The sequence below is a fragment of the Patiria miniata genome, unplaced genomic scaffold (genome assembly GCF_015706575.1).
Source record: "Patiria miniata isolate m_02_andy unplaced genomic scaffold, ASM1570657v1 HiC_scaffold_8, whole genome shotgun sequence".
In the NCBI taxonomy this organism is placed as follows: Eukaryota; Metazoa; Echinodermata; class Asteroidea; order Valvatida; family Asterinidae; genus Patiria; species Patiria miniata.
In genome coordinates, this window is record NW_024037075.1 from 6,031,728 (window position 1) to 6,050,279 (window position 18,552).

Consider the following 18,552-nt stretch of genomic DNA (forward strand, 5'->3'; position numbering starts at 1 on the left):
GGATTTTAAAGTTATCGTACCCGTTTTCTGTATCTGGTTTATTTAACAGTTCAAGGCAAACTTCCAGAAGCCTATGTGAAGTAAAACATATTTAAGTCCTCATTATTTTGTTTCTTGCGTTTTGTGGTCGTGAATGATTGTTCGTGTTTTGTTTGATTTTAAAAATGTATTATATTCCACGCGGAGGAAATAGGGGAGGAGCTGACCAGTTCAGTTGGAGCGGTGTGAAGACAGATAAAGATAGAGAATATTACTTGGGTTCGTACATATTAATTATAATATTCTTTGCCATGCATGCCACGTTTGCCGAAACGCAGTGTGGCTATCGTTACGGCAGCCGTAACGCATTTCCCATTTTCTATCGTTACGGTAGTACTGCAACTTTTATGAAAACATGAGAAGAAAATATAAAATTAGAAGGAAAAAGTGAATTTGAACGTTATGAAATTCGGACTTTATTTCCCTTTTAAAAAAAATTCTCCAAAGCCTCACTGCCCTCAGGTTAGAAAAGGAAAAAAATTCGAGTGCAAAACTGAGATGCGAACCCGCAACCTCGCGGTGCAAAATCCTACCCTCTATCAACTGAGCTGCCGCACTGTGCGCTTAAACGTGGGGAAACAAATAATTATATACCTGCGTGCGTATCAAAAAAGTATCGTAGAGGGCGCTAAACAACGGCTGCCATAACGATAGCCACTCGTTGCCGAAAATGAGGCAAGCGGGGAGCACCAACGGCAATGCATGGCAACATGACTAGCCATATCATGTGGCCTCCGTATTGCTGCAGATTCGCTGTACGTTATTAGGCCACACCCACACGTCTGGTTTTCCAATGTACTGTTACTGAGGAGTTTATTCCAAACACTGGCACACCCTTTTTTGGCATTTTTTTTTACATATCACTGATATGGTTGTATTCAATGATATCTCATCTTTGATTGAGTTGAGGTTTTCTTTTTTTCTTTCATTTTTCAATATCCATTCTTTTCATTTTTCCATTCTTGCTCAACATGATACTCACGCGGAGCATCATAGTTCTAGCAGTAGCATTTGTTCATATACATCAACAAGTTTAAATCAATTAACAAATGGCAGTTTTGGACATAGCTATAGTCATGCTCAAAGGTGTTGATTTTAAGCAAAAATGGTGACATTTTACAACTGAAATAATCAGTTTTAAGTTACTTTTGTGTATTTTTAACTTTTAATTTTGTTAACACTCCAAATCCAGGTCACTCCTTGAAGGCACCTGTGGGCCGTTGGCAAGATGGGCGTGATCTGCAGTGGTTCAACAAATCCAGGAAAGAGGGAGACAGTTTGGCTGACGAACGGAGAGCCATCAAGCAGGCCGAGGAAGAAGCAATGATGGCTGCTCTGTAAGTCAAAAGAACAAGACTCATGTTCACTGTGGAGATGTACTTGCATTTGTTTATTGTGTAAATCGAGGGCACACACGTGCAACATCATTGATGAATTGAGGACAAGAACCAAGTCGAGGACTCCTCGGTTAGAAAACGTGTACAAAACCAATGAGAACTGTTGTAAAAAAGTAAGTATAAACAAAAGGAAAAGGGAAGAGGAACAATGAAAAAATCCTCGCTTTACACCATAAACAAATGTGCTTGTACATGTATGTGTTCACTCATGGTAACCATTACACTGCATGTCATAAGTAATCCTAACCTCCTAGACCTTTTGCTAGGGTGTAACCTCAATCGTGCAAAAACCTCCAACTGCCTGCATCTATAAATTGGATACAGCCTCAATCCTCCGAATTCTCTGTTGTTTCTTGAATTTGTTCATGGAGGGTGACCACTGCCTCAATCCTGCAATGTCCTGTTGACATGTTGAGGCAGTGCTGATAATATCCAGAAGCAGTGCAGATGATTTCAAGTATTATTTACGCCTACATTTGTGCATGGCTAAGCATAAACAACACAAGGTTTAGCCTAGACCTTGACACAATGCATCCTCCAAAATCAACCGATCCATTTTTGCCATACAGCCTCAGTCCTTTGAAATCCTCTACTTGTGTGGAGCGGATTTTGGAGGATTTAGGATGGTTTAATGATAACTTGACTTCAACGTTAATACTCTTTTTGAATTCTTGTTTAAAGTCATACCCATTGATTTTTGTCCCCCAGTGGTCAGAAGGTTGTCAAAAGTCCTTCTAATGCAGTATCATCAACACAGGTAAGAACAGTAACTGCATGTACTTGTGCATACCAGTAGTTTAGATATAAAACTTATAAAACACAGAAGGTGAACAAGTACTTTTATTATGAAGTGTAAATGCACATTTTGACATTCTTTATTGATTCAATAATATTCTAGTATTCAATAATATTCTAGGAATCAATAATAATTTTTTCATGGTCTCAATTGTATTTGTACATTTACCATTTACCAAGTTTACGTTCTTTTGTAGAATTGTTCATCAATGTACATTGTATTTTGAAGGAATATAACATTACATAATTGACTGAACTTGCATGGACTTGTTGATCGTTGGCCTACGTATAGAGAGAAGGTTTGCTTTCAAATAACAAATATGCAGATGGCAGATTCTAAGCCATTTAAAATAAGTAACGTGAGAATTAGCTAATGCATGAAAGTGTCATTTTTTTCATAGCAGGATCTCAATCCAGCAGTATCAGCACCATCAGGGAAAAGAAGGGAAGACAAACGGAAGAAACGAAGCAAAAGGTACAAATGTGCATGTACTCTATGAGTCATCTGAATGTTTAACCACTTTTCTCAGCTCGGCAAGTTCATGACACATCGCATTAATGTTCTTTTTTTCATATTGCCATTTTTCTTCACCAAACATCTATAGACTTGTTTGCTTTCCTTCTTTGAATTTTCCATTATCTTTTTTTATGTCACAGAATAAAATTTAGTACAGCTGCAATGGTGCATTCTTGCAACTGAACGAAATCAACTATAGTACTTACAATTTAGTCAATGTAGCAACTATTTTTTATCAGAAATGAACCAGGAAATTGATTAGGAGCTGTTAACAGCTTTGTGTTTTTATATGGTGTCATCATTGTTCCAAGCGCAGTTCACAACTCTACAGTCTGCAGAGTTTCCTACATGTTCACATACAGTGTAGTACTTCTTGCGCGTATTGTTCCCAAGCATTAGCGCTACAGAGCCAGGTTCAAACATTTCGTAAATGGGTAGTTTGGAAAAGTGCTAGTAAATTCTTAACTAATTTTATTCAAATAGAAGTACATTATAATTGTATTTAAAGAAGGGAAATTTCAGTAAGAGTTTAATACATGAATAGTCGCCTATGTTGCAAGTAGGCCTACATTTGTACCTCATGGCAACATTGATCAGTTGAAATAATGTATGTACAATGTACATACACATTATGTACATGTATACATTCATTCATTCATTCATTCATTCATACATACATATATGTCAATATTGCTGAAAACTTAACGAAACGAACCTTGAGTCTTTGAATAAATAACATTAATGAGAAAATGATTAAGGAGCATAACAGAAGATAATATATAAAGAGTATGAAATAAAGGAGGAACAGAGCGTAAAAAAAATGCTAAATTAACCAACAAGTAATGTAAACAATCCACAAATCTAAGACTCGTTAATCAAATCAGCAATATGGTGGCATGTGCAGAAGGCGAAGGCTTATATTGCCAGAACAAAAAAAACTTGAATGGAGAAAACAAGAAACAAAGACACAAAGACAAGAACATTAAGAGTGTTAAAGAAGTGTGCCTGCCTAGCTAAGAGCAAAAAGAAGAGAACAAAACAGCAGACGGGAGGAGGAAATAAGCACGATAGCGAGAGAATAGCTATGCTATGTAGGCCTAATGGAAATCAATTCCGCATCAAAGGAGTTCTTATACAGGGGAGTCTCGCAAAAAAAACGAATTTTCAAAGAGTCTCTTTTTCACATCTTTAAAGACAATTCATCGCGAATATCTATACATATTTGGAGAGTATAGTCCATTAGCTTTTCGACAACGAAAAAATCTTTCCAATCCGGAAAAGATTTATTAAGTTATGGCCGATTCAAAATAAGGGCCGGTTTTTCATTTAAGTAACGTAATGGATTTGGGGTAATTTTTCCTTAAGTAACGGTAGTCCTTTTTTGTTCTTGGTAGCCTTTTTTCACAAATGCAAGTTTCGGTCCTTTTTTTATGGCGACAGTGGAAATACCAGTCGCCGTGGACAAAATGTTAAAGCGGCACTTGTTTTCAATTGGTCATACCTCAACAAATATGTACCTGATTGAAAATACAATGTATGTTTGCATTGTTGAAAAGCTAATGTATTATACTCTCTAAATTAGATATTTGCGATGTATTTTTTCAAAGCTGTTAAAAAAAGAGGATGCTTTGAGGGTTCAGTTTTTTGTGAGACACCCTGTATATCAATAAAAAAAAATTCAAATGGAAGAAGTGTTGCTTCCTGTCAGTCGGTTCTTTAAGTCTCCGTCATGTCAGGGGGAAAATGTAGGGTGTGTTGTTTTGTATGTAGCTCCATACCAAATGTAAAACAACTTATTTAACAATACCAGAAATATACATAGTTAATCAAGTCCAAAATAACCACCGAATCGTCGACTTTACTTATATTTAATATCCAATACAAATTCACCAATTAATATATTGTAAATATTGGCTTTTTAGGTCGCATGATGTCAAGAGTAAAAAGAAACGCAAAAAGGAGAAAGCAAAGAAAGGAAAGAAGAAATCTAGATCTCACAAGCGAAGTCACCGGCACTCCAGTTCCGACTCGAGCTCCGAGTCTAGTTCATCCGACTCATCCAGTTCAGATGAATCCGAAGAAGAGATGACCAAACACAGGTGACTAAAAACATCTTGTATCAAAACTATTTTTGTCATCAATGGATTTTTGAAGAAGGTGTTAATATACACACAAACGAAATTTACAGAGCACCTTGGTAACGTTATAATCTTCCTAATCCGTAATAATTGTGCATGGTTATGACGAACATTTCCGGTTCTATTTAGAGCCTAATTTCTGACTCGATTAGTCGAAAAGGTGATTTCATCTTTTCTTGTAAAAAGTTGTTGTGAATGAGACGATTTAATTAGGTCTTCATGTCTTACCCTAATATTTTTGTATTTCATAATCATATCTTTCCTTTACTTGTACATGTGTAACTGTAATCCACCGTGTATTCTGATGAAGACGTAAAAGAAACCTCATAGAGACATGAATTGATGTAAAAGTGTCAAGTTACCTATTCCTATATACTTTCCTCCTGAGTACCAAACACTGTAGATGACAAGTAAGATTTGAGGCTTTGCATGGTGGAGATACTAATTAATGAGAGGTTTGCGGAAACACCATGTGCGAATAATTTCTCAACTGTAGATGACCCATGTAACCCCGTTTGCTTTCGAGATTTGATGCTTGGAAAGAGAACAACCTTGATATGGTGTAGGCCTACTATGATGTTGTCTTTCCATTAAGACTTGGTCTATTCGAATGTTTGGTTTGCAGACGAAAACACCGCCCGAGACCTACAGACGAAGATGAAACGTGGAAAAATGAAATATCGAGAGATTCCAAAAAACACAGAGTTATCGAGACAGCCGGCCGAAGGACTAAACATCACGACTCCTCAACGTACGACAGGGGAAGTCATAGACACAGTGACACTCCCCCAGAGAAACATCGTGATAGAGATACGAATAGACAGCGGGGGTCTGACTCCCTGTCCAAGAGAAGACGGCCATCAGATTCTTATCACCACGCCAAACGTGACACTGAATCATCTTACAGCCGCAGGGAGAGGGGTAAACATTCCCCAAGGCGGTAGGGGTGATCGACACACATTAAAAAGGATCCTCAAAACAAATGGGTTAGCTTTAGCAACAACAACAAAAAAACCGACATCACCGCACTCGCGCAAAGTGGGTCCACACGAGCTTAGTACATTTGCGAAGAAGGATGGGTAAATAAATGACTATCGGAAGGTATGTCGGAACGTGCGTGTAGTTGATATAGACAAAAAGTATACTGATTGCTTAGGTAAACATAGATCAAAAGATACATACACATGAACGTGCTTCTACATACAGCATTCAACCGTAGAGAAAAAAGCCATACTTTCAATCAGGCCTGAACATTGTACCATCCATGTTCAATTAATATTTTCCGCTCCCTCTGCAGCGGGACCAGTCTGATCCTTGGCGCTGGATATCCTATGATGAACCGAGCCCACGTTCAGGAGTCCATGGCGCTAGCACAAGTTCATTGTTGAAGTTAGGATTTGAAGGTTTGCGCGGTGAAGGAAGCAATAATAATAAAGATCTACGATAGCACCATGTGACAAATCTCTTGTATGAGTTTGTGAGGTTATGAAAAGAACCGGGAAACTCAACGTTTCGCACAGTAGGCTCTGCCCCTCGACAGGAGAATGGAGGGATTCCAAAGATGAAGGGAGGTTAGGTAGTGTGACTTTATCTTAAAGATTTTCTGCCGGAAGACTTTTTGCAAAGGTTGGAACAGCACGCAGTGGTTGCTTGTGAAGACAGTGACGTCATTGCATGTAGATGTGATCAACTTTCGTGTCGGTTAAACGAGGTGAATCGAAAACTCGAATTCCTTTTCTTTTTCTGAAAACTTTGGGTAGAGTTTGTAGCCCTGTGCCATGCCTTATGGGCGAAGTCTTTTGGAGTCTTGTGGTTGGTCTATAACGAGCATTATTATCCATATTATGACGTTAGTAAGCTAGACTGCGCAGACTTGCGAATGAAGTGTTTCCAGATGTCTGCGTTGAGTTTGTGTATTGTTTGCGTTGCTAACTGCGTTTCTTACCTCGATATGGAAACTAGGCGTTACAAGTTTGATAAAATTGCATGTACTACCTTCATGATCATCCACGAAATACGTGGTGGCTGTATGTTAAGTGTATAATAAATTGCAATTTCATGACTTCTATTAATCTATATACATGTATAAAGAAATCGTCCATCCTATCTTTCAATCCTTTATTTAAGATCCGGAGGCTAAAACGTGCTTCCTCGTGTACTGTAACAATCGCTGTATAACAATAGTATTTTTGGAGGCACGGATTCAAACTTGTTTATCTCATTGATATTTGTCCAAGACAATTTCGTACAGAAAATTGTAAGTTTCTGCCTGTGAAAAGTTGTCAATTGCTCTGTGTGACACGGCCCTCGTGAAAATGACACTTCCTTTTCAAAAGGTGAGTTACCGTAAAATTGGTCTTAAAAAGAAACAGAACGTTAAGACAACGCGCACCTACAGAAATCAAACACAAACCATACGCATTATTATCTGAGCTAAAGGAGAGTCACGTACATGTAATTCCGTTTGTGGTTGCTTCACGATAATCAAGTTGTGAAATCGGCAAAAAAAAAGTTCAGGCGGACGCCTCTTTGTTCGAAGCTATTCCAAGGAGGACATTGTACTGGTGTCCTTAATTTTGTTAACTTAATCAAGTTAATTTCATTACGGCAGTGCTTATAATCAACTGAACTAAATTACGGTAGTGTGTAGTTTTAAATTGTAGCAGGTCACTCTTTTTCAATACACCAATATTAGTTTATACATGGAGAAAGTGCATTCTGAAAATTAATATTCTGCATTGGCCCCACCGCCTTTTTAAAAGAAAGCCTTACGTTGTGGAAATGGACCTACTACGTGATAAATTGGTCGGCCCTATAATTTAGGGGAAATGCGGGTTTGAGTTTATCCTTAATCGAATTAGTATATTCATATCGTAGAGTTTGGTTGTAAAGATTGATCTGAAAGTCAGTTGTGTTGAGGTAAAGTATTTTTATTTCCCGAAAGCTAATTGTGATACAATGAAGCTAGCCCCTCCGTCGTTTCTCTGCGTGAGGCAAATAAAAGGTGATTTGTTCAAGATATATTTGCTATTCCACATGCAATTGTCATTTTTCAATCGTAAAATTCAGTTTGGACACTCGTTTTGTAGGTTTATATTTAAGATCCTTCAAAAACAGTGGGACGTGACCTGCCTAGAATATCGATTGATGTTTCGGGCAATTTGAGCTATCAGTAGGAGTGTCAAGCCTGCTCAGGGGCAGGCCTACCATATGAAAATTTAGTCTTGCACGTCGACCGAATTTATAGAGCTGTGGCCGATGAGCAGGTTGAACAGGAAGAAATGAAGGATACACACCATTGTGAGTTCAGCTAAATGAACTGGAAACACTGTTATTCTCATAAACTCAATTCTACCGGGTTCTCGTCTAAATTCGCTCTTTTCACGCTTCCGCCATAAGCATGCAGAGCCTCGATCGGGCAACTTTACACAATTATTAGATATACATGTAGCCACTTCAGTGATTCCCGTGTCGGGGTTTCAGCGATACCCGTGTGTACCCGGGAATCACTGAACCGGCTATATTCAGTGTAAAGGTGCCAGATCGAGGTTCTGCATGCTTATGGCGGAGCGTGCAAAGAGGGAGTAGAAAGATAACCTAAGAACGTACGGCTGAGACAGCTTATGTCTGGCGATACCGGAGTAGAGACGAAGGACTGGACTGGCTTAATTTACAGAGCATTATAGCTTACTGCTAGGCTATACACATCTGGTTTCCAGGGAGGAGAACTCAACGAAAGTTGGAAAATTGGGACACAACTTTTTATACAGTTTCATAGGGGCATCTTTGGGGGGAAATAGGATATGATGTCATAGGAAAACATATCTTACGTGACATAATCGGAACAAAGGTGGACTGACGTAGGCCCTAATGGTCAGTCTGGACGATCGATAGGAACAGGCACGGTTCTAGAGCCAATTGGAGGGGGGGGGCTAGCAGGGTGGATCCAGAATTGTTTTCAGGGAGGCGTGCTGAAATGTAGACCGGTTATTTCCTCCGGACACTTGGGCCTCCGAAAATCAATAGGGGGGGGGGGGGGCGCTCGTACCCTTTTTTCAATAGGGAGCGCTGATAAAATCCCACAATCCGATGCGCACAATATTTTAACTAAAAGTGTAATGCACCCTTCTCACAACTAGGGAGAAGGTTTTTTTATGGAATTTTTGGGAGGCTAAAGCCCCCGCACCCCGTAGAACCGCCACTGGGTAGGAGTACATTCTGCCCTGCACGTGGATGAAATTACAATATTGGTATGCTGTGGGGAAGTTTTGCTTAGAAACGAGTGAGGTGAAGACATTGGGGTGTAATGTGGAGCACGTACCTGTTGTGAGACAGTCCAGATTGCGGTCTTACACTGCTGTAACTTATGAGAATCACTCATTCACCGCACAAACTAGTGACGCCGCCATGTTTGTTTGTGTCCTCGCTTTGGTTTTGAAGATGGCGTACCGTACCCTGATAAAGGTCTATCACCGATGATTTTAGACGATAAGGTGAGACATATACAACGTTTGTTTTCCACATCATTTTTATGTAGAACCATGAGCGGCGATCCTGGGGGAGTGGGGGAATTCCCCCCCCCCACCTCTCCAATATTTTGTTGGGTGGGGAACACCAATGGCATGATCCCCCCCCCCCCCCCCAAAGTATTTGACCCAGTGCATATAGATTTTAACCACATGTACACATAATCGTGCACTGCAGTTTCCCCAAATAGTGTTTTAGCTGTACGCGGCTATATTGTTCACCGTCCTTTTCACTCAAATAGCACAATGGGCATGAATGCGCATATTATGTGTGTACATTATCTGAGAATATATGAACCATGCATCTGTGAATGCATATACATTATCCGTGAGTACATTTATCTTTGAATGGCGCCCCCCCCCCCCCTCCCAACACACACAGAGATGTTTGTTATGGTGTAAAGCGAGGATTTCCTATTGTTCCTCTTTTGTTCATCCTTTTGGCAACAGCTCCCATTGGATTTGTGCACGTTTTCAAACCGGACGTCCTCGATTTGACTCCTGACCTCTCTCAAAGATGTTTCACATGTGTGTCCTAGATTTACACCATAGCATATGCACCCAAACATTTAAAGAAAAATCGGTGAAAATAACTCATAGTAATCGCACGGTGAACACTCTTTCAACCCAAAGTTTTGATCGTGATTTCCCGAAGGCTTGATTGTTCCTCTTCATTTTGCGACGCATAACCCTAACCCAAAATTGCCTCTAAAACTGTTTTTCACAGACGGGGAACATTGTGTGGACGTCGGCAAGTCCAGACAACGTCTTCATTACCTGCAGTGTGAGGACATCTTTTGTTAACATGTCCACACAGCGACTGCACTGCCTGTCTACCCTCAGTTTCGTACTTCAAGCCTGGTCCCCCGTGTTCCCCCCCCCCCCCCCCTCCCCCGGGGCCCCCACCCCATGTTGACAAGAAATCGCCATCTAAGTGTGGAACCGTTTACCTAGTGCCAGGGCATGGACTCAAATTCGGGCAACCACCCAACATTACCCAGAATATTCAGTGGTCGAGGGAAAATTTAGACATCCGCGCTTAAAATCAGGCGGTCAGTATAGATACATGCAAGTTGTCTGATAGGTTCTCTATGGGAGCACTGATCATTTCAGTTCAATTCATTTTATTTTCCACTTATTCAGTTCATAAAGTAACAACAATTACCGAACTCTCATATAACAATAAGTGAAGGAGGTCTCCCAAACACATCGAAATTACTCTTACAAAAAAATGACAACTAGCGTATATACACATTAAGTTGATTAAGGAACATGGCACAAACTCGACAATTAAAGCTGTCAAAAGGGTTGATTACAAAGGTTTACAAAATGAATAAATAAAAAGGGCATGGATCCATTTTGAGAATATATTTCCTAGAAGTCAAAGTTTAAGGTGTTTTTTTCTTGAAGACGTCACAAAGCTGTTAATTTATTTGAAATTATTACTTAAAGAATTCCAGTCCTGAGCTTTAGACCCTGAAATGACACACAATATTGAAAGATTTAGGAAGGCTTACATAAAGGGAATTATGAAAATCTTTAGAATATCAGCTGGTATGAGAAGAATGAATCTGAGTGTTTAAAATGAATATTTTAAAAAAATACTTCGCCGGGTAATGCATTATCTATGAACTGATGCATTACGTGCGCTCTCGACAGTCCAAAGAGTGAAACTAAGGACTAGTCGGTTTAGAGTGAAAACCACTCATTTTAGATGGAAATACTCTTAAAAAAAAAAATCACTTCAGTCGAGCTTGAATATAATTGTAAAACCATGGATCAGAGGGACTACGAAAACAAACTCCGTTGATAATTCTGTGAGCCTTCTTTTGCGAGTTGAGAATTCTATTCAATAAATAAGCATTCGATTTACCCCAGTCAAGAATACCGTAAGAAATACATGTATATGGATTGTTGATCTTTGGATTACTGAATAACATAAAATAGGTTTTTATTAATATTAAGAGCTAATTTATTGGCTTTGACCCAGTTGGAAATATGAAGATGCTCTAATTCACAGTGTTATAAAGAGTATAATATTACATGCTATGAGAATAAAATAAATTAGAATCATTGGCAACCATATATAATAAAGGAAACATTGGTTAAAGAGTTTGGCAAGCCGGAAAGGTTTTCCTGGCCAATTTCATTACTAAAAATTGTTCAATTTGACACGAGGCCCATTCAAGTTAATTTTAAAACGAATGCTCCTTTATATTTGAGCTTTCGAACATCGGAAGGGTCGTTCGAATTTCGTTATTTTGAGCAGTCTTTCGATCAATAAGTTGATTCAAATTCAAATAGTCGTCTCGTGAATTCAAATTCGTCGAAGGGCATAGAGGTTCAATGTAATCAATTGGTAAATATTTTCCACATTCAAATGGATTCTGTGGTATGTGCTTTTTTATTCGTTTTTGCCTATGTGAAGGAAACAAGCAAATTATTTTGATTTCATGTTATAACGTTGACCCTACCTATGTTTCCGCAAACCCTTGTTAACTTTAAATTTAAATGATCAAATAATAACAAATAGAAAGAATAAGGAAAAATTCACAACATCTGTAGACACAATCACGAGCAAAACAAAATAACAAATCCTGCCTTGATTTCATGTGACTCAAGAGACAGGCGTAGACACAGATAACAGAGTAATGATGAAAAGAAATTATTCAAATCGAGACGATGATTAGGCTATGAAACAGGAACATCACTCAGATCAACTTACCGCGCAGTAAAAGAAACATAGCAAAAACCTACTCCAACTAGAAATCACTCAGTGAGCGCAAACCTCCGCCAAGGCTAAACACTTCCACGCCAAATACTCACATAAATGGTGAAAAATACTTTTTTTAAATCCTGGATCCAGACCAAGATCCGGATCACTTCCAAAATCTAATCAAATTTTACTTGTACCAAGGATCACTCCTATTTTTTTCATGCAAATCTGTCCATTACTTTTTGAGTCATCTTGTTAACAGCAACCAACCAACAAACTAACCAACTGCGATGAAAACATAGACTCCTTAATTGCGGCGGTAATAATCTATATCACATCTAAATTTAACACTCAGATTAGTTTCAATAGATTGACTCTAAAAGCGAAAAAGAAAAACACTCGCACCTAAAAGATCTTGTGCGCTTCGATTTCACCAGCAATATTTCTATCAGCCTATTTCTATCCTCCCTTGTCTTTCCAAAAAATTAGAACGGTTTGTCTACATCCCTCTCTCAGTTCATCTCTCACCATCACATTATTTTCGATTAGCAATACGGCTTTAGATCTTAACACTCTACGGACATGGCCCTCATTGAACTTGTCGACAATATTATCAATGCGCTCTGCAACGAAATATGTGCTATTTGTGTTTTTATCGATCTCTCCAAAACTGTCGACACTCTCGATCATTCTATTCTTCTTTCTAAACTCAACTACTATGATATCAGTGGTATGCCCTCCAATGGTTTGCGGATTACCTTTCTAATTCTGACAGACACCAGTATCAATAATAAACGGTGACTCTAATCTTCTGATCATCCAGCATGGTATCCCCCAAGGTTCTATCCGTGGGCCACTTCTTAATTTTTGTGCTTTACATCAATGATCTTCACAATTCTTCTCTTCTTAATTTCACTATTTTCGCTGATGATAAACAACCATTTTTTTTTACTCTAGCACTGATGTTACTTCTTAGATATAGACACTGTCAACTCCGAACTCCTCTTAATTTCTTCGTGGTTGAAAGCCAAGTCGGCACGTCCACAAGACATCTACTCGCTTCAACTTGTAATTGACAAAATCCCTATCAACAGGGTCTCTTCTGCCAAATTTCTGGGTGTTATCGATCAAATCCTCTCTTGTACCGAACACATTTCTTACATCCCTAAACCATCTCCCGAAACACCGGCGTCCTTTCTAATCTCCGTTTCTTTCTTCCAGGTTTCTCTCTGATCTTACTTTAAAACTCTCTTATTCTCCCGTATTTCAATTATTATATTGTTTGGGCGCGTACTATAACAAATTGAACGCTTTGTTTGTCACACAAAAAAGGGTCATTCTCATTTGCACTTTATCACATCCTCGGGACCATTCCGCACCTCTTTTCGCGCGTCTACGCACCCTCACTCTTACTGACATCAACGAATTGCACATGGGATCTTTATGTACATAGCAAATATACTAGCTTGTCGTTTCGGAGGCATGGTCGAGGACTCGAGGTACCAAAATGGCACCGACAATAGAAATAGTCAAGAACGTTGCAAGGGGTATTTGGCAATGTTGCTCAGATGTGTAAGTTGCCTTAGTTTGACATATCGGCGATCTTAAGCGGCGACAATGTGAACTCTGTCGGAGATCAAACGGAACATGCCCACCCTCGTAAAGTCAAGTAGCGTTGTTGATCGACGGTTGCACGGCCTCGCGGTAATCTACAGGTGGAAATCTTTCACTGGTGTTATTTACAACTTTCGCAATTATGTGAATGAAGTGCTGGCGGGAAAAGGTAGACTTCAACCATTTTCATCAGCATTGCAGGCCTTATGTTCTCGTTTATCCTGGAGGGTTGGATCTAAGGTTAACCGAAACGGTCTCAATTGGGATGATTTCAGACGGACGTGGACACCTCGGGCAACAGCCAAATAAGACAGACCGGGTGTGCCTTCGAAAACTTCGGTTCATGACCGAGTAGATGATGACATTCCACCAACTGTTGGTCAGTCCCAGCCAAATCGCGGAAAATTCCAGCCACTCATCAAAAGCATCGCTGCTGCCGGACACTGACCCGTGCAGGAGTTTCGCCTGGTAAACCGACCAGCTGACGGCAAATGCGACAGTCACCAGTGAAATGACACCGACAGCTTTGCCTTTGACACTGCGTGGTCGTCGCAAAATTGTTGGTTGACCGGCGTCATCGGTTGACGTGATGGTAACGGCAGGCCGTCCGATGTGTCTTGCGTGCTGCCGAGCGATCAGAAGAATTTTGACGTTCATCATCATGATGAGAGCAAGAGGTATTACGTAAAATAGCAAGACAGACACGATGCTCGCGACGATGTTCCTCCCCGTCGTCATGCAAACTGCAGAACATCTGTTGTAAACAATGTTGTTGGTAAAAGTGGTATACATGCCGCCCCCGGTACACGCTAACCATACTATCACTACAGCAATCACGCTCCTATGCTTTGGTAAAATTAACGCATAACGGAGCGGTCTTACGATGGCCACTAATCGATCAAAAGTCATCACGATAACCATCATTACCGAAACAGTGGTAAAAATGTAGAAAGTTATGAACGAAGCTGCACATACCCACTCCGGGAAAATCCACTTTCCTAATATCTCGACAGGTAACGACGTGGCAGCGACGAATGCCACACCCAGGTCAGCTACAGCAAGAGAAGTGATGATCACCTTCGTGCTGTCCGAAAACTCTTCCACCTTCCTCGTGACCACAATAGTCAACACGTTGCCCAGGAGAGTTAGTAAGAAGTCGAGGCCGATATAGGTGGCTCTGAGGGCACGGTGGAATGAGTGTTCTGATGGGACACACTCATCGGGGGCCAGAGTGGTAGGTGCATCCGTGGTTGCCATCGCATCTAGAAATGATCTTGGCCGAGCGTGCTCACCGGTTGCCGTTGCCGACGGCGAGTTAGTCCCGAACCTAATTGATAACTGATTACAAGCGCAGGCGGCTTGCTCGTAGGAAGTTGCCTGTGATGTGAATTCATATCTGGCACGTACAATGCAAATCGTGCTCAGCCAATTAGGATTTGTAGATGTACAACAACAACCCCGCCATTGCAACTCCTACATGTATGCATACAAAGAGGTACCCGCACATGAACCAGCTTCTAAAAAGCAATTGACAATCAAACCTTGAGCCTTTTCACTCCAGATTCATGTCCTTGTGAGCGATGTACATTTTCTGTACAGAATACATCCGTTATTTACCTTCAAAATAATCAGACAATATTTATTAAATTAGTGTTGGCAGGCGCGGATCCAGAGGGGGGGGGGTTTGGGGGTCAAAACCCCCCCCCCCAGCTCTGTCAAAAAAAACAAAATTCTCATACAAATTCCTGAAAAATAAGTCGAAACCCCCCCCCCCCCCTTCCCTGCTGTGACAACCCAAAAAAATTATACTGGTCTAATGTCCGCCTGTTCAAAATACGGTACACCCTTCTGTAATGAGTGTTAATAATCGTCGAATTTGAACAGCGCCCCCTATTGAAATTGGTACAAGCCCCCCCCCCCCCCCTAGTTTTTTAATTTTACGGAGGCCAAGTGTCCGGAGAAAAAAACATGTGCACGTTTTCAGATTTTTGGGCTAATGACCCCCCCCCCCTACGAAAATTCCTGGATCCGCCCCTGGTTGGCGTACGTTTCTTGCCGATGCCAGTCAAAGTGGATATCCGTTTCCGCGGTACTTGAAAGGTTGAAAGCCACGCAGAATGAAGTCCCGGCACGGACAGAATTGGAGCAGTTTCTGTCTTAAAGATAGATCGTGTTGCCAGGCCACGATTTTTTCGTTCACAGCATCAATCCCTTGACATTTGTCTCATTCGAAATGCTACCTTTATTGCACTTAAAGAGATACGGTCAGTAAGCCAATAACGACGGTGATTTATTTAGTGTCAATGGTCAGGTTGACGTTTCGCTGACAGGGTTTCAATCTCTTGTAGGAATAATAACATCTTAAGAATTCAGTCCGTGAAACAAATTATGGAAGTTAAGTGGCTGTGAAGAGATGGCGCTTTAATTTCCTGGTAAATGTTTTGTTGTATACGCTTCCACATTGAATTTGTCGTTATTGCATAACGGGGATATCAAGTGTGCCAGGGGTATGTTGCCCCTCTTTCAAGGGGCGATCTAGCTTTCGGGAAACTGGGTGGGGGTGGGGAGTTGGGGTCATATATGAAAGGCAGGGGTTGAGGTTGGGGTTGCTTTATGGTCTCGGGGCTTGCCCCCGGGAATATTTTGAAATCTACGGCGCTTTCTACTGCATTCTAAGGTAATTAGAGAATAACTATGAACTTTAGCATTCCATTTATAATTTTCACTTGTATCATAATATTAGTCAGCGACTGAACGGGGGAAGGGGGTGCGATCTACTGCTGCCCCCCCCCCCAATATAAACACACACCCACCAGCACATAAGCAGCTCAAGTAAGCAATAGAATTACGCATCCTGTGAAATCGTTACGCCTAGTACGCAAGTCATTTTCAAGAAAAGAGGCGACCCGAATTTACCATGATTTCCTCGCGATGGTTTGAACTAAACCAGAAAACAATGCATTTTTTTCCCACACACACTGCCCCAAATTGACCGAATCGGTTTCATATCTGTGAATGAGAGTAGTTTTTTCCCCGAGTGACATACATCAGGGGCGGTTCTAGAGCCAATACTTTTCGGGGGGGGGGGGGGCTAGCATGGTGGATCCAAAAAAAAAATGCAGGGAGGCGTGCTGAAATGTAGACAGGTTATTTTCTGCGGACACTTAGGCCTCCGAAAATCAATAGGTGAGGGGTGCTCGTGCCATATTTTCAATGGGGAGTGCTGATAAAATCCTACATCAGGCACACTATAAAAGTGTACAAATGCACCCTTCTCACGACTATTTATTTAGGGGGAGACCGCTCGCATGTACGTCACCTTCTTACATTTTGCTAGTTCCAATATTTTTTTATGGGGGGGGGGCTAGACAATTGGGGTTTTTTTTGGGGGGGGGGCTAAAGCCAGCCCTAGCCCCCCGTCCCGTAGAACCGCCACTGACATACCATTAAAGGAGGGCTCTCGGCGGACACCTTCAATTGCTTTGCGTCGAAAAAAATGACGATGCATTTTTACAGTTCTGTCAATTAGTATATCTACTGGACTGAATTTTCGACAATTTTTTAATAACATGATTCGGATTTATTTCATTGTTGTTTTCTGAAATACTGGGGTTTTTTGCCAATGATGTCTTTTACCGTTAATGGCTATAGTCTTAATAAATTTGATAATTGCAAAACAAGACATATGATCCCATATGATTATGCTTCAACAACAGCACGCAACGACGGAGACCTCGCTTAAGGTTGCAGACCAAGGGCGGATCCAGGGGGCCAAAGGGGGCCATGCCCCCCCCCCCCCCAAAAAAAACGAAACCAATTTATTTTATTTTTTTATGTGACATCGCAATAAAGGCAGGCAATGGGTACACCACCATCTTTTCCTCAAAAAAACATTGGTTAAAGTGGTCAGAAATTGCCTCAGATCGCACCACAGAGCATCTAGAATCCAAAAAAAATTCGGGGCCCTTAAGCGGGCCCCGAACCCTACGTCGTAATTTTTTTTTTACCCACTTTTTTGGGGGACCAAATTTTTTTGGGCCCCCCAAAAAATTGTGCTCTGGATCCGCCCTTGTTGCAGACCAGCAAACAAACTGCCATAACCCGATAATAAAAAGCGCCACTTCTCAAGATCAGGAAAAATACTCACAACTCTCCAAGGTGTTTGAGACAACCCATCAAATTAAAGCTTATTTCATCACCTTTCTTCTTTTGTTCGATATTTTCCAGGTAATCTGATGGCATTTCCAAAGACAATCACCCCTAAAAGTATAGTCCTGAAGCCCATCGCCATTTTGAAAAATGATGCCCACGCTCCAATGCAAAATAGAGCAACTTTTGGGACTATTTCATCCAAATTGCACATAAATACAATGTTGCAGTCGTAATCACGGTTTCTAGCATTACATTTTTTATCAATCCTCAAGTTTAAGGGGAAAAAAAATGCTCTTATAGCAAAAAATATTGAGGACATACAAATCGTGATTTGGCCCGCGTATGCTATTTGGGGCCTATATACTGGCCTGCACCTTTCAGGCCAGTGTCAAAATGGACTCCTATTAAACCAGGTTTCTTATGCCTTATGTGGACCTATAACCATGGGCGTCGCGAGGGGGGGGGGCAAATGTCTTGGCCCCCCTCCCCCCCCCCCCTGGAAAAGCAACAAAAAAAAGGAAGAAAAAAAAAGACGAAGACAAAGTGGTGTAAATTTAATGAGTTGGGGGGGGGGGGGCAAAATGTCCCTTTCCCCCTCTAAAACTGATAAATCGAGAATGTGTTGAGAAATACAAGCATTTTTTGGCAAAACTTTTTT

The 18,552-nt window shown here is 40.7% G+C and overlaps 2 protein-coding genes across 3 annotated transcripts; one reads left to right on the forward strand and one right to left on the reverse strand.

Moving 5' to 3' along the window:
- The first annotated feature begins 15 nt into the window (after nucleotides 1-15).
- LOC119719238 (multiple myeloma tumor-associated protein 2 homolog) lies at nucleotides 16-6,966 on the forward strand. Of its 2 annotated transcripts, none has more exons than XM_038188611.1 (6): nucleotides 16-258; nucleotides 1,232-1,376; nucleotides 2,145-2,193; nucleotides 2,633-2,706; nucleotides 4,671-4,847; nucleotides 5,512-6,966. In XM_038188611.1, the coding sequence occupies exons 1-6, from the start codon at nucleotides 165-167 to the stop codon at nucleotides 5,828-5,830; spliced, it is 858 nt and encodes a 285-aa protein (XP_038044539.1). In that variant the 5' UTR covers nucleotides 16-164; the 3' UTR covers nucleotides 5,831-6,966. The 2 variants fall into 2 exon arrangements, with proteins under 2 accessions (XP_038044539.1, XP_038044540.1); XM_038188612.1 differs by having other exon boundaries at nucleotides 2,636-2,706.
- Nucleotides 6,967-10,512: 3,546 nt separating this feature from the next.
- Nucleotides 10,513-14,999, reverse strand: LOC119719689 (octopamine receptor beta-1R-like). The gene is made up of 3 exons (XM_038189185.1): nucleotides 14,117-14,999; nucleotides 10,739-10,786; nucleotides 10,513-10,609 (listed from the first exon to the last, which is right to left on the reverse strand). Exons 1-3 carry the CDS (start codon nucleotides 14,997-14,999, stop codon nucleotides 10,557-10,559), a joined length of 984 nt encoding a protein of 327 aa, XP_038045113.1. The 3' UTR covers nucleotides 10,513-10,556.
- Nucleotides 15,000-18,552: the final 3,553 nt, after the last annotated feature.